Raw genomic sequence first — 13,248 nt, 5'->3', positions numbered from 1 at the left:
TATTTTCTTCCCAAGGCATTTTATACATACATTAAAAACAAGAGGGTAGCCAGGTAGAGGATAGGTCCACTCAAGGACAAAAGAGGGAATTTATGCCTGGAGCCAGAGGAAGCAGGCAAGGTACTAAATGAGTACTTTGCATTGGTATTCACCAAGGAGGACACTGAGGATAGTGAGATCAGAGAGGGGGATGCTGACATTCTAGGGCATGATGATATCAAGGAGGAGGTAGCTGGGTCTTTTGAAAAACATTAAGGTGGATAAGTTGCCAGAATCAGATGAGATCTATCCCAGATTATTGAGAGAGGCAAGAGAGGAAGTTGCTGGGGCCTTGACAGAGATCTTTGTATCCTCTTTAGCCACAGGTGAGGTCCCAGAGGAATGGAGAATAGCTAATCTTGTTACTTTGCTTAAGAAGGACAATAGGGACAAACTAGGAAACTAAAGGCCAGTTAGCCTTGCATTAGTGGTAGGGAATTTATTGGAGAAGATTCTTAGGGGTAGGATTGACTCACACCTGGAAAAGCACAGACATATTAGGGATAGTCATATGGCATTGTGCAGAGGAGGTCATACCTTAAAAATGTTTACTGAGTTTTTTGAGGAGGTGACAAAGATGATTGATGAGGGTAGGGTAGCGGATGTTGTCTACATGGGCTTTAGTAAAGAATTCAACAAGGTCCCACATCAAAGGCTGATCCAGAATATTAAAGCACATTGGATCCATGGATAGTTGGTAGACTGGTCTCAGAATTGGCTTGGCCATAGACGACAGAGGGTAGTGGTAAATGGAGTGTTATTCTGACAGGATGCTTGTGACCAGTGGTGTTCCACAAGGATCAGTGCTGGGACCTGCCTGTTGTTTGTGATATATAATGATCTGGATGAAAATGTGGGTGGTCTGATGAGTAAGTTTGGACCTGACATGAAAATTGGTGGCACCATGAATAGCCAGCAAGGTACTCAACAGATAAGGTAGGATACATGTGCAGAGAAATGGCAGATGGAATTTAGTCTGGGCAAGTGTGAGGTGTTGCAAGGGGGAAATATACCATAAATGGCAGGACCCTTAGGAGCACCGATGTATGGGGGTATGTTGGGGTGCAAATCTGTAGCTCCATGAAAGTGGCAACACAAATAGATAGGGTGTTAAAGAAGGCAAAAGGCATGCTTGGCTTCATCGATCAGGGCATTGAGTATAAATGTTGGGAAGTCGTGTTGCAGCTGTACAAAACTGTCGTTAAGCCAAATTTGGAGCAGTGTGTGCAGTTCTGGACCCTGCATTTCAGGAAGGACGTGGAGGCTTTGGAGAGGGTGCAAAAGAGATTCACCAGGATGTTGAGAGTATTAGCTATAAGGAGAGGTTGGACAAACTTGGAATATTTTCTCTGGAGTGTCAGAGGCTGAGGGGCGACCCAAGTCTATAAAATAATGAAAGGCACAGACAACGGAGATGCTCAGAGTCTCTGTCCCAGGGTAGAAATATCTAATACTGAAGGGCGTGGATTTAGGGTGAGGGGGGAAATTTAAAGGAGATTCTCAGACAACTTTTCTTTTTACACAGAGAGTAGTGGGTGCATGGAACATGCTGCCAGGGGAGGTGGTGGAAGCAGGTACGATAGCAATGTTTAAGAGGCATTTAGACAGGCACATGAATAGGCAGGAGATGCAGGAACATAGACCATTGTATAGGCAGATAGTATTAGTTTAAATTGGCATCATGGTCAGCACAGACATTGTGGGCCAAATGGCCTGTTCCTGGGCTGTATTGTTTCATGATCTAGGATGAAACGGAGAATGTTCATTGCTCTGGCCGCAGCAATACTTGGCCAAACTCAATGACTGACTTGATATTTCTTCACTTAACCACGTACAAGACTGCAGGAAAGAATCGCACAAACTTTGGTGCATCATGTCCAAGGCCAGAAGAGATACTGGAGATGGGGGAGTGGGGGCAAACGAGGGTAGGATTTAAGAACAGAGAGGTTTTTGGTAAAGCATTAATAGCAGTTTTGAAGTGTTCAAAGGAGAGACAAGAGCCTACAGATTCTAGAACCTAGTGATTCTTTTTAATGTTCAAACTTAGACAATAAGAAGGGCAATAGTTTATAATCTTGAATGGAATTCAGTAATAGAATCAATAAATAGAAAAGATCACAGAAGAGTTTCAGCACAAAAGAAGGGCTTTCAACTCAATTCGCCTATGCTATTAGCAACCTAGCTAATCCCACTGATGCCAGGCAGTGACCATCTCCAACAAGCAGGAGTCTAATACCTAGTTACAATACATAACCAAATCTCCCACCAACAACATCTTGGGGCACCCACTGACCAGAATCTCACTCAGACAAGCCACGTCAATACTATAGCTACAAGAGCAGATCAGAGGCAAGGTTTCCTGTGGTGAGTGACTAATCAGCTGACAGTCTAAATTATTTCAACATTAACATCATGCTGGATGTGTGCAGGTCCATAACTCAAAATTAACTGCACAAAGCAGCCTCTGATTGGGACCCCATCCACTACCAGCAGTGTGCATCGCCTACAAAATGTACAATTACATGCATGGCCACCCCAAAACCCATGACCTCTGCCAGCAAGGACAATGGCTTCAGGCTCTCCACTAACTAGATTCCACTTCAAGTTACACACCATCCTGATTGGTAATCTATCCCCAGTCCTTCATTGCTGGGTCTCAATTCTGGAACACTCTGCTCCACAGCATGACAGAAGTATCTTCACCTGAAGTACTGAACAAGTTCTCAAAGGTGGATCACCACAAATGCAGGCTTTGCCGGTGATAAATCTCTCCATGCAGTGTCGTCATATGTTTTCTTTCTTCTATTCCACTTCCCCTGTAATCACCACAATTGAATCTCCCTCCATGAACTGCCCTGTTAGTGTTTCCAGATCATAATCTCCCTCTCACTCTCCACTGTGATATTAAATATCTGTATCAGATCCCTTCTCAACCTCTTCCGACCTAGAACCACTTCAGCTTTCCAGCCTGTCCAAGTAACAGTCATCCCCCATCCATAGCATCATTCAAGTAAATCTCTTAACCCCCTTCTAACAAGTTCTTCCCATCTGTACTGAAATGCTGCACACAATACTCCATTTGTGGTCAAATCAATGTTTTATAAAGGTTCATTATGACTTCTTTGCTCTTGTACTCTGTTTCTATTTATAAAGTCCAGGACCCATTTTTTAAAAAAAATAATTTCTCATCTACCTTCCTACTTTAAATAATTTATGAGCATATATTCTTATACCTGAGACACAAGAGACTAAGAAACTAAACATAAATTCTGAGCTAGAGCAGATGAAAGCTAGTGAACAGATCATAGGATTATGGCACATACAAGTCTGGGTGGTTTAGAGAAATTGGAAATTGCAACCAAGAAAAATGAGCACTTGGTCTCAATTGTACTGACAAAAAAGTCCATGAGCTTTTCACCTTTGGAGGCAAGTTTGGAATTTGCAAGGAGTGGGATTTAAGGAGACAGCTGAAAATGACAAATTAATTTTGACTTTATCCAAGGTCACTGGAATGATCGACCAATGCTGAGCAACAAGTAAGATCTGGTGATTAGTTGCTAAACTGTTTCATTTGCATAAAAATGAAGGGTCTTGACTGAAACATTAACCATTTCTCTTCCCACAGATGCTGTCTGACCTGAATTGTCAGGCATAGAAAACCATCAATACAAAACTCCAAAAGCAGAGGCAAAAGTTAATTAATCTTCTGCTAACTGACCAGCTCTAGTTCAACTTATTATTTCGAAGTAGACGGCTAACTCATAAAGGAAGAGCACCTCTTGTAAAAGGTATAAATACTCTGACTAAACCAAGCACTTACATTTCTCACAGGCCCATTAGCAATCTTCAGCAGGTGACTAGCTATAACCGTGTAGGAAGGTGACTGGTCAGAATATTGCTTCAGGTGGCCAATGAGTGAATTCAGGCTGACGTTGGAAAACACCTTCAAGCCACTTGGTTGCATTGTGACTGTGTAAAGATCAGCGATTCCTTTCACATCAATGAAAACTTGATAAGGTCCGTCTTTCTTGTAAACGCCTATGAGAAAATTATCACAACACAAATTTACTCTTAATTCTTTGAAAGGGTTTGGCCTTTCAGAAAAAAGATGGGAGATAGGTCTTCAAAAAAACAAGAGCCAGAACTCTTTGGGTCTTCTGGAATATTCTGGCTGAAGTCTGGGGAGTTCACTAAAATGTCTGAATCAAGTCAAATAATCGGCTTCCCTATCAGTTTCTATGAGGCCTTATTAAGAGCAATGTCAAGAGGTAGTGATGTTTTGTAAAACTGGTGATGAACTTAGCACAGTGTTCCCCACACTTGAGATAATTTATTTACATCTGCACCTGAGCTTACCAAAAGATCTGGATTCAAGTGAGAGACAGTCTCATTTAATTATAGATATACTGCCAGCGAGGAGGTGTACAAGTCGGGAGGTGCCTCAAGATGCTGAAGATCAGTTTATATCATCATCCTAGCTAGAGCCCTCTTGATATTGTCTGCTCTTAATTGCACCTTTAAGAGAGCTGCAGATACTGGGTTACGAATGACCTAACTTACAGAAATCCGACTTTAAAAATGTATTGGAAAATTTGTGTAAAGCATTTTGCAAGCCAGTATTATTAATAATAAAATGTTTAGTGGCATTTATTACTGACTGGATACAGTTTATATTGCATTAATTTAATTATGAGTAATGTCAGGGTGGTTAATCAATGAAATGAATGAACTATAGGAAGTGCATGTAGAGTGACGTGATATGGGTTACTGTAGAAGATTTACGGAGAAACGAGCTTACAGACAGTTTCCAGGAACAGAACCCTTGCGTAACTCAGGGACTGTCTGTGTATCTGGTACAAAAGGACGGGTTTATGTGATCTGTATAAACAGATTATACAGCTTATTCAGTTTGTGGATCTCTGCAGTGGGGACCAGAACAAGTACTTATATGATAACATAATAATAAAAAAAATCCAAATGTACTTCAGAGGAGGTCCATCAGGAAAGCTCTAACACGAAACCACTTGAGGAAGCTTTAGGGCAAATGACAAAAACCCTGGTCAAATCAGCAGGTTTTGTGGAAAAGGAGAGAAAAAATAAGAAAAGGAATAAGAAGGAGCCAATGGGAGCAGTTCAGGGTGGGAATCCCAGAGGTTAGGGTCCAGGCGACTGCAGAGTGAAGAAAACCAGAGGCACAAGGGGTCATCATTGGAGGCTGGAAGGTGGGCTGAGATATGGAGGCTCGAGGTCATTAGGGTTCTCTGAATAAAGATCACAATTTCACACGCATGAAATATACAGGAAATGGCAGGGCCCTTAGGAGCATTAATGTACAGAGGGATCTTGGGGTGCAAGTCCACAGCTCCCTGAAAGTGGACAGGGTAGTAAAGAAGGCGCATGGCATACTTGCCTTTAGCGGTCGGGGCATTGAATATAAATGTTGGCAAGTCATGTTGCAGCTGTGTAAAACTTTGGTCAGGCCGTATTTGGAGTATTGCGTGCAGTTCTGGTCACCGTATTACAGGAAGGATGTGGAGGCTTTGGAGGGGGTGCAGAAGTGGTTTGCCAGGACATTGCCTGGATTAGAGAGTATTAGCTACAAGAAAAGGTTGGACAAACTTGGATTATTTCCTCAGGAGTGTCAGAGGCTGAGGGGGCGACCTGACAGAATTATATAAAATTACAAGAGGCATAGATAGATAGTTGGAATCTTTTCTTCATGGTGGAAATACCTAATACTACAAGGGAAAGTTTAAAGGAGATTTGCGAGGCAAGTTTTTTTACACACACACACACACACACAGAGTGGTGGGTGCCTGGAACCCTTTGCCGGGGAGGTGGTGGAAACAGATACGATCGCAACATTTAAGAGGCATTTAGACAGACACATGAACAGGCAGGGAATGGAGGGACGTGGATGATGCAGTCAGATAGCATTAGTTTAAATTGGCATCATGGTCAGCACAGACACAGTGAGCCCATTCCTGTGCTGTACTGTTCTATGATGGTACTGAAATGAAACTTAATGTAGGTCACTGACCAGAGAGGTGATGAGTGAAGAGGATTAATGCAAGTTAGGAGAGTACTGGATGAACTAAAGTTTACAAAGCCTGGAAGCTGGAACCAAAGATACTTCATGGTGATCACAGTACCAATTGAGGATATCCTGATGTTTTCCTAGATTATTTTACAGGATCAATCAGATGACAGTGGTCCATTGATGTGAAAGCAAAATGCTGGGGCTGCTTGAAAGCTGAACCATATACATGTGGTTCATTCCTGTCAAGATTTTAAGTTGGGTAAACCTGCTTACGGTGTTTACTATACGTGGTCCTGTGGGGGAAGGAAAGATTTACTGGGCTGATTGGCTCTTCCTCATTTTGATAGGGGAAAACTGTCAACCAGTGGCAGAGTGATGCAGCAGGTATTGCTGCCTCACGGCTCCAGCACTGTCTGCATGCAATTTGTATGTTCTCCCTGTGATCACATAGGTTTACAACAGCGGCTCCAGTTCCCTCCCACATCCCAATGATGTGCTGATTGGGTGGGTTAAATGGCCACTGTAAATTGCCTCTCGTGTTAGCTCTAATATTGGTGAGTGGCAGGAGAATCAGAGAGGAGATGAAGGGCACGTAAGAAGGAATGAGTTTCATGGAAACAACTGGAAGAAATGGGACTGATGTGAATGCTCTGAGAGCTGGCACCAACTCAATGGGCCAAGTGGCCTCCTACTTTCTAAGGAAATAGGAGACATTTACTAAATACTTGTGTGATTGGCTAAGAAGCTCTTGCTAATATTTTGTCTACAGTATAATTTTTCTTTAAGCCAGTAAATTATGAAAAGAAACAGAAGTAAAAACTTTAGTAAATAGAGAAATATTATTTCGTAATCGTACAGTTTCCACCCATGCAGCTACCTTTAGCGGTATCGCCATGTACAAGTTTGACGGCTTCCTCAGAATGTTCTTGCAATAACAGATACAATTCTGTTAGCACAGTGGGCTGGTACCAACTTATATTATTCTTTGAGAAAAGCAAGCTGGCTGTGTTCTTTGTTTGATCAGTGCAAGGTCCAATTTTGTTCAGATAGTTCCGCTTACACAATTGCTTTGTCTTGGGACAAGTCCTCAAATCCTCAAAACACAAAAACACAAAAGAAAAACATGCTTTAACTGCAGAAGCAGTTGATATATCAATACTCGGTATAATACTCTATTAATACCTACAGAGAACTTGATTAAAATCACCAGGTTTGATTTGGCAATTCCAAATTCTGGGCAAGAATGCAAGTTTTTACCAGAAATCCCTAGGTATGGCAACTAACTTTGAAAACAATGATAACATCTCAGTATAAACATCTCAAAGTGAAATAAGTACAAATGTTTTGGTTTTTACCTCAATATCAATAAAGGATCCTTTTTGCCTTTTGTCTGCATCATTTGCAAAAGACTTCATGGCATCTAAAATAGGACGGTACCCTGGATGTATGGGAGAGAGAACAGCAAGTTAGTAAAATGAATTGGTACTACATTTCATGTTGGATATTGTGTTTCATTTGCATTCCAAAGTAACAACCGGAAGAAAACGAACTTGCAAGTTAACAATCAGAAGTAATTTGATCCAAACAGCTGCATTTCTACCTACATCGTTATTGTTACTCGCCCACTAAGTTGTACATCCCATCCGTTTGTGGCCTCCTCTGAGCCAAAATCATCTCCCCTCTATTGACTGCAGAGCACCAAGGTCATTTGAACCACTGTCGTGATCTGAAGTTCTCAACTACGCAATTACTGATAGTCTGTATTATTTCTTCTTTTCGAGAAGTGATGTGAAGAAAATGCAACCTTTCCTCTTTAAACTTTGGTAATCAGGGCTAATGTCTAAAGTTTGGTGAAGAAGAATGAGTTTTAAAGTTAATTTTTAGTGATATGCAGCTGAAAATTTCAAAGTGATCATAATGCAGAGGGCTGGCCTTACATTACGTATCAGAGTACAAATTTAATATGTTGAAATGCAAGCTCAATGTCATTCCAAGCTGAAAGTCTTAACACCAAGTAAGGAGGGGTGACCCTCAACACATCTAAACTATAACACAGAAGTGTTGTGGTCATGGAACAGGACCAGAAATCCAAAAGACACAAGCTCTCATCATGACAAACTTGAAATTATATTTATGATTGGAACTGGTACATGCTGTGTCAAAACTAGATACATTAAACTTTTACTGTGGTTCCCAGTTCTAGTGCACAAGACACAAGGGAGACACAAGTACTGGAGGGCATGCACTGGTTGGACAGGAAACTGATCTAGAGGGTCACAGGTAATTTACAAAGACTAGAGCAACTTGGAGACATTTGAGAAGCAAAATGTATTAGATACATATATTCAGAAGCATGGCAAAACCAAATCCTGAAATTACTTTAAAATAACTCACAAGAAGAACAATAGTTTGAACCCATGCCCCTTGACATCAGCAAAGTTGGAATTGATATGAGAAAATGCTTCTGTGCTTTATAAAAGAGCATGCCTGCAAGATTAGTAAAAGCAATTGTACTGGAATAATTTAAGAAATAGCTGGTGGATATTTTGGATCTTTCTGGATGGTGAACTACGATGCCCTGAGTAATCTTTCATGCCTTACTGGGAATGATAAGTAGACTGGTAAACTTTAGCCATAACATTTGAAAATAAGGAAAGGGCAGGCCTGTTGAATAATTTATCTGTGTCCATCTTCACAGGAGAAGAAGAGTATAATATACCAGACATTCCAACAAAACTAATAATGAATCAAGTACTAGAATTCACTAAAGTTAGCAGGGTCTGGAAAATATTAAAGAAATAACTGAAGACTGACAAGTTCATCAAACCCAGTTCTGCAGTGCTAATGAGACCAATGCGAATTTCACAGACTCTGGCACAGCTGAGGCATTGACTGGGCAAGTGGGTAGTTGGGTATCAGGATTGTTGTGTTTAGTTCCTTCCCTGGAAGCTTCACTATCAGTTTAAGTAGTCTTGGAATCTGTCATTATCTTATTGAATAATGGGAAAGACAAATGGGGCTTAAAGATTTTTTCTCTCTTTTAAATGGCTCACCTCTGGATACCTTTAATGCAAGTTACCAACCAGAAGGGCTGCTGACCTATTTCTGTCTCCACTGATGTTTTCTTACACTGAGTATTTCCAACAATTTCTGGTTTTATTCCATTATTTTTGACTTTTAGTCTTCTAGCAGCTACAATATTAGCTATGTCACACCGTCTGTCATTCTATCTACACGAGGGAGAATTTTTAAAACTATTGGAAAAGTATGCACTTTAACATTTCAGTAACTCAAAACTTACAAGCTTCTAATTTCATATTTTTGATAATATGATATTGTTTTTAAACCATTAAAAAAATCTTGCATATCCACTGCAAGCTGAGCTGAGTGTAGGTTAGTTTTGATGAAAGCAAGGGTGAAATTTCTATTTCTGCAGCAGGTTTCTGGACACAGTACACAATCAGAATGCCATTACATCAATAATCCCAGAAATCACAGAAATTAGCTTCTTACTCCCTGTGACCTGGAGGGGTTATGCACTCTGTGCCAGAAGAGTGACGGGCTACTGTCTAAGCACTATAAAGATCAGACGAACAGACAAGACAAATGCTATCCCACCAGGTACAAGAAGAATGTTATAATCTGATTTCAAACTCGGTTGTGTGCTGTTTTATATATCAACACCGAAGAATATGTAAAGGATAATTATATTTTCCTTCTGATAGCTCTAGTTAACATATTTCACAGGAAACAATTTTGCTACAGCTAGCTTTCAAAGCAAATCTATTCTGTCACATCTGTGCAAGTGCTCTTCAATGGGAGAAGGTTGAGGCCAGGTTAAAGGTTGAAATTTGAAAACAAGACATTTGAGTGTCCAGGTCTCTTGCCTTGGCGAGGAGTTCTGGAACCCTGGCAATAAAAGGGTGGTCTGAGCTGCCAGCTCCACTGGGCAAGTTCACCACATGGACCGTTAAAAGCAAGTGTTTTCCCTGGCTGGTCAAAGAAGTCTTCAGCCTCCTGCAGCCTTAATCGACAGGCTCCATCGCTCATCCATCTCCACCTTCCCCTCACTGCAGTCCTCTGGATTACCCATCTCCAGCTAAGTCTGAGAGCTGATGCACGTACAGTCCTTGCTGCCCTCCTGCTTCAACCCACTGAAGGAGGAAATCCATTTGAAATCCAAGGGTCAATAATTTTATTGAAGTAGCAAAAGATAAAAAATTGGTTTGTATGTGAAGCAGTGGTGAAAGATTTCACCCCCCCCCACCCCATTTTAGAATCTATCACTAAATTCATTAATTTAAGACAGACAATAATATGGCAGTCTGAAAATTGTTCTAATTATACAACTTCTCAATGAGCAATGACTGTGAGACTAAAGTAATTCCAGTCTCTTCACAGCAGTCAAAGATGACTGTGTGGCATGGAAAAAAGAGTGGAAAAGCAAAGGGAATCAAAACCTACGCATGGAAAAATAAATGGTAAATCCTAAATGTTGCACCTCAGTCGTAACTTCTCAACAAAATCAAACACACAAACTATACCCACACAGAAAGGTGATTTCTGCACTCTAGTAATAATGAAAACTTACTTTGAACATAAGTGGTTACACATTTGAAGAGATCTTTGCTAAAGGGAGCGATCACTCTATTGGGAGTATTCTACACACCCCCCCCAACAGCAGCAGAGAAGCTGAGGAGCAGATCGGGAGGCAGATTTTGGAGAGGTGCAAAAATAACAGGGTTGTTGTCATGGGTGATTTCAACTTCCTGAATATTGATTAGCACCTCCTTAGTGTAAAGGGGATAGATGGGGCAGAGTTTGTTAGGTGTGGACAGGAAGGATTCCTGACACAGTATGTGGACAGGCCAACTAGAGGAGAGGCCATACTGGACCTGGTACTGGGCAATGAGCCTGATCAGGTTTCAGATCTCTCAGTCGGAGAATATTTTGGAGATAGTGACCGTGACTCCTTGCCTTCACAATAGCCTTGGAGAGGGATAGGAGCAGACGATATGGGAAAATATTTAACTGGGGGAGGGGGAATTATGATGCTATTAGGCAGGAAGTTGGGAGCGTAAATTGGGAACAGATGTTCTTGGGGAAGTGCACAGTGGAAATGTGAGGGTTGTTTAGGGAATACTTGCATGGGGTTCTGGATAGGTTTGTCCCATTGAGGCAGGGTAAGGATGGTAGAGTGAAGGAACCGTGGTTGACACAAGATGTAGAATATCTTGTCAGGAAGAAAGAAGCTTTCCTGAGGTTTAGAAAGCATGGATCAGACAGGGTTCTGGAGAGTTACAAGGTTGCCAGGAATGAGCTTAAGAATGGACTTAGGAGAGCTAGAAGGGGGCATGAGAAGTCCTTGGCGAGTAGGATCAAGGAAAATCCCAAGGCGTTCTACACATATGTGAAGAATAAGAGGATGACTAGAGTGAGGGGAGGACCGATCAGGGATAAAAGAGGAAACGTGCCAGGAGTCAGAAGAGGTAGGGGAGGTCCTTAATGAATACTTTGCTTCAGTATTCACCAGAGAGAGAGACTTGATGTTTCGGACGATGGCGTACAACAGGCTGATACGCTAGGGCATGTCGACGTGAGGAAAGAGGATATGCTGGAACTTTTGAAAAACATTATGGTAAATAAGTCACCAGGGCCAGACAGGATATATCCATGGTTATTACAGGAAGCGGGCGAAGAGATTGCTGTGCCTTTGGCGACGATCTTTGCATCCTCACTGGCCACAGGAGTAGTGCCAGATGATCGGAGGGTGGGAAATGCCTTTGTTTTACAAAAGGGAGTAGGGATAACCCTGGGAATTACAGGCCAGTGAGTCTTTCTTCAGTGGTGGACAAGTTACTGGAGAAGATTCTTAGAGACAGGATTTATGGGCATTTGGAGAATCATAGGCTGATTAGGGACAGTCAGCACGGCTTTGTGAGGGGCAGGTCGTGCCTCACGAGCCTGATTGAATTCGTTGAGGATGTGACAAAGCACATTGATGAAGGTAGAGCAGTGGATGTGGTGTACATGGATTTTAGTAAGGAATTTGATAAGGTCCCTCATGGAAAGCTTATTCAGAAAGTCAGGAGCATGGGATCCAGGGAAACTTGGCTGTGTGGATTCAGAACTGGCTCGCCCATAGAAGACAAGAGGGTGTTGGTAGATGGAGCGTATTCTGCCTGGAGGTCAGTGACCAGAGGGCCAAAGGGCCTGTACTGTGCTGTAGTGTTCTATGTTCTAAAGTATTTCTCAACATAAAATGACAATTCAAAGGCAAAGTTAGCCACAATGGCTACAGCCACCATCAGCTACTAAGAGCTGTTAGAGAAGCCAGTTAGGTCTAGGCCATAACAGTTTCCAGCAGAAGTTCAAAAATATTAATGAAAGTGTACGTGAATCGTTTTCTTCTAACTTACAAAAGCCAGTTTAACATGCCACATCACTGGATATTGAATTGTCTACAAACCTGTACATCTGCAGACATTGCCATCAAAGTTATCCTCCACCTCCTGAGAACTAGGAGTTGCATTATTCTTCAGAAGCCTGGAGATAAAAGGAATGATGAAGTACTCCAACAATAAACCCAGGTCCAAAAACAACACATGCCAAAATCAATTGGTTACTTATTTATTCTGTCTCTTGTTACATCCTCCACTGCCGGGGATACCAGAGCCTTACCCCCACTGCCGGGGATACCAGAGCCTTACCCCCACTGCCGGGGATACCAGAGCCTCACCCCCACTGCTTCCACCCACAATTAACCACAACTCACAAACACTATTTATTCTGTTTTTATTTTCCCAAAATTAACCTGAAATCCTTTTCCAACTATCCCATTCACTGGTATCCTCGCATGGTAGCTTTCATTGCCAGCAAGGTTATGTCACAGAGTCATACAGCACAGAAACAGGCCCTTCGGCCCAACCCATCTATGCCGTCCAAGGTGCCTACCTGAGCTAGTCCCACCTGCCCACGTTTGCCTTCTAAACCTTTCCTATCCATGTACCTATCCGAAATGTCTTTTAAACGTTGCAATTGTACCCACCTCCACCACTTCCTCTGGCAGCTCGTTCCATACCCCCACCACCTTCTGTGTGAAAAACTTGCCCCTCAGGTCTCCTTTAAACCTTTCCCCTCTATGCACTCTGGCTTTAAACTCCCTTACA

General features: G+C 41.9%; 1 protein-coding gene across 1 annotated transcript in view; it reads right to left on the bottom strand.

The window, feature by feature from the left end:
* The window catches only part of LOC127572866 (xanthine dehydrogenase/oxidase-like), a 123,245-nt gene that overhangs the window by 59,179 nt on the left and 50,818 nt on the right, over window positions 1-13,248 (bottom strand). Inside the window, exons 5-8 of the mRNA XM_052020560.1 lie at window positions 12,549-12,625; window positions 7,435-7,517; window positions 6,957-7,173; window positions 3,860-4,077 (exon numbers count right to left, since the gene is read on the bottom strand). Coding sequence (XP_051876520.1) covers window positions 3,860-4,077; window positions 6,957-7,173; window positions 7,435-7,517; window positions 12,549-12,625 — 595 coding nt within the window. The remainder of the gene's footprint in view (window positions 1-3,859; window positions 4,078-6,956; window positions 7,174-7,434; window positions 7,518-12,548; window positions 12,626-13,248) is intronic.

The sequence above is a fragment of the Pristis pectinata genome, chromosome 7 (genome assembly GCF_009764475.1).
Source record: "Pristis pectinata isolate sPriPec2 chromosome 7, sPriPec2.1.pri, whole genome shotgun sequence".
Lineage (NCBI taxonomy): Eukaryota > Metazoa > Chordata > Chondrichthyes > Rhinopristiformes > Pristidae > Pristis > Pristis pectinata.
Note: the sequence above shows the minus strand (reverse complement) of the source record. Positions and strands in the feature narration are given on the sequence as shown.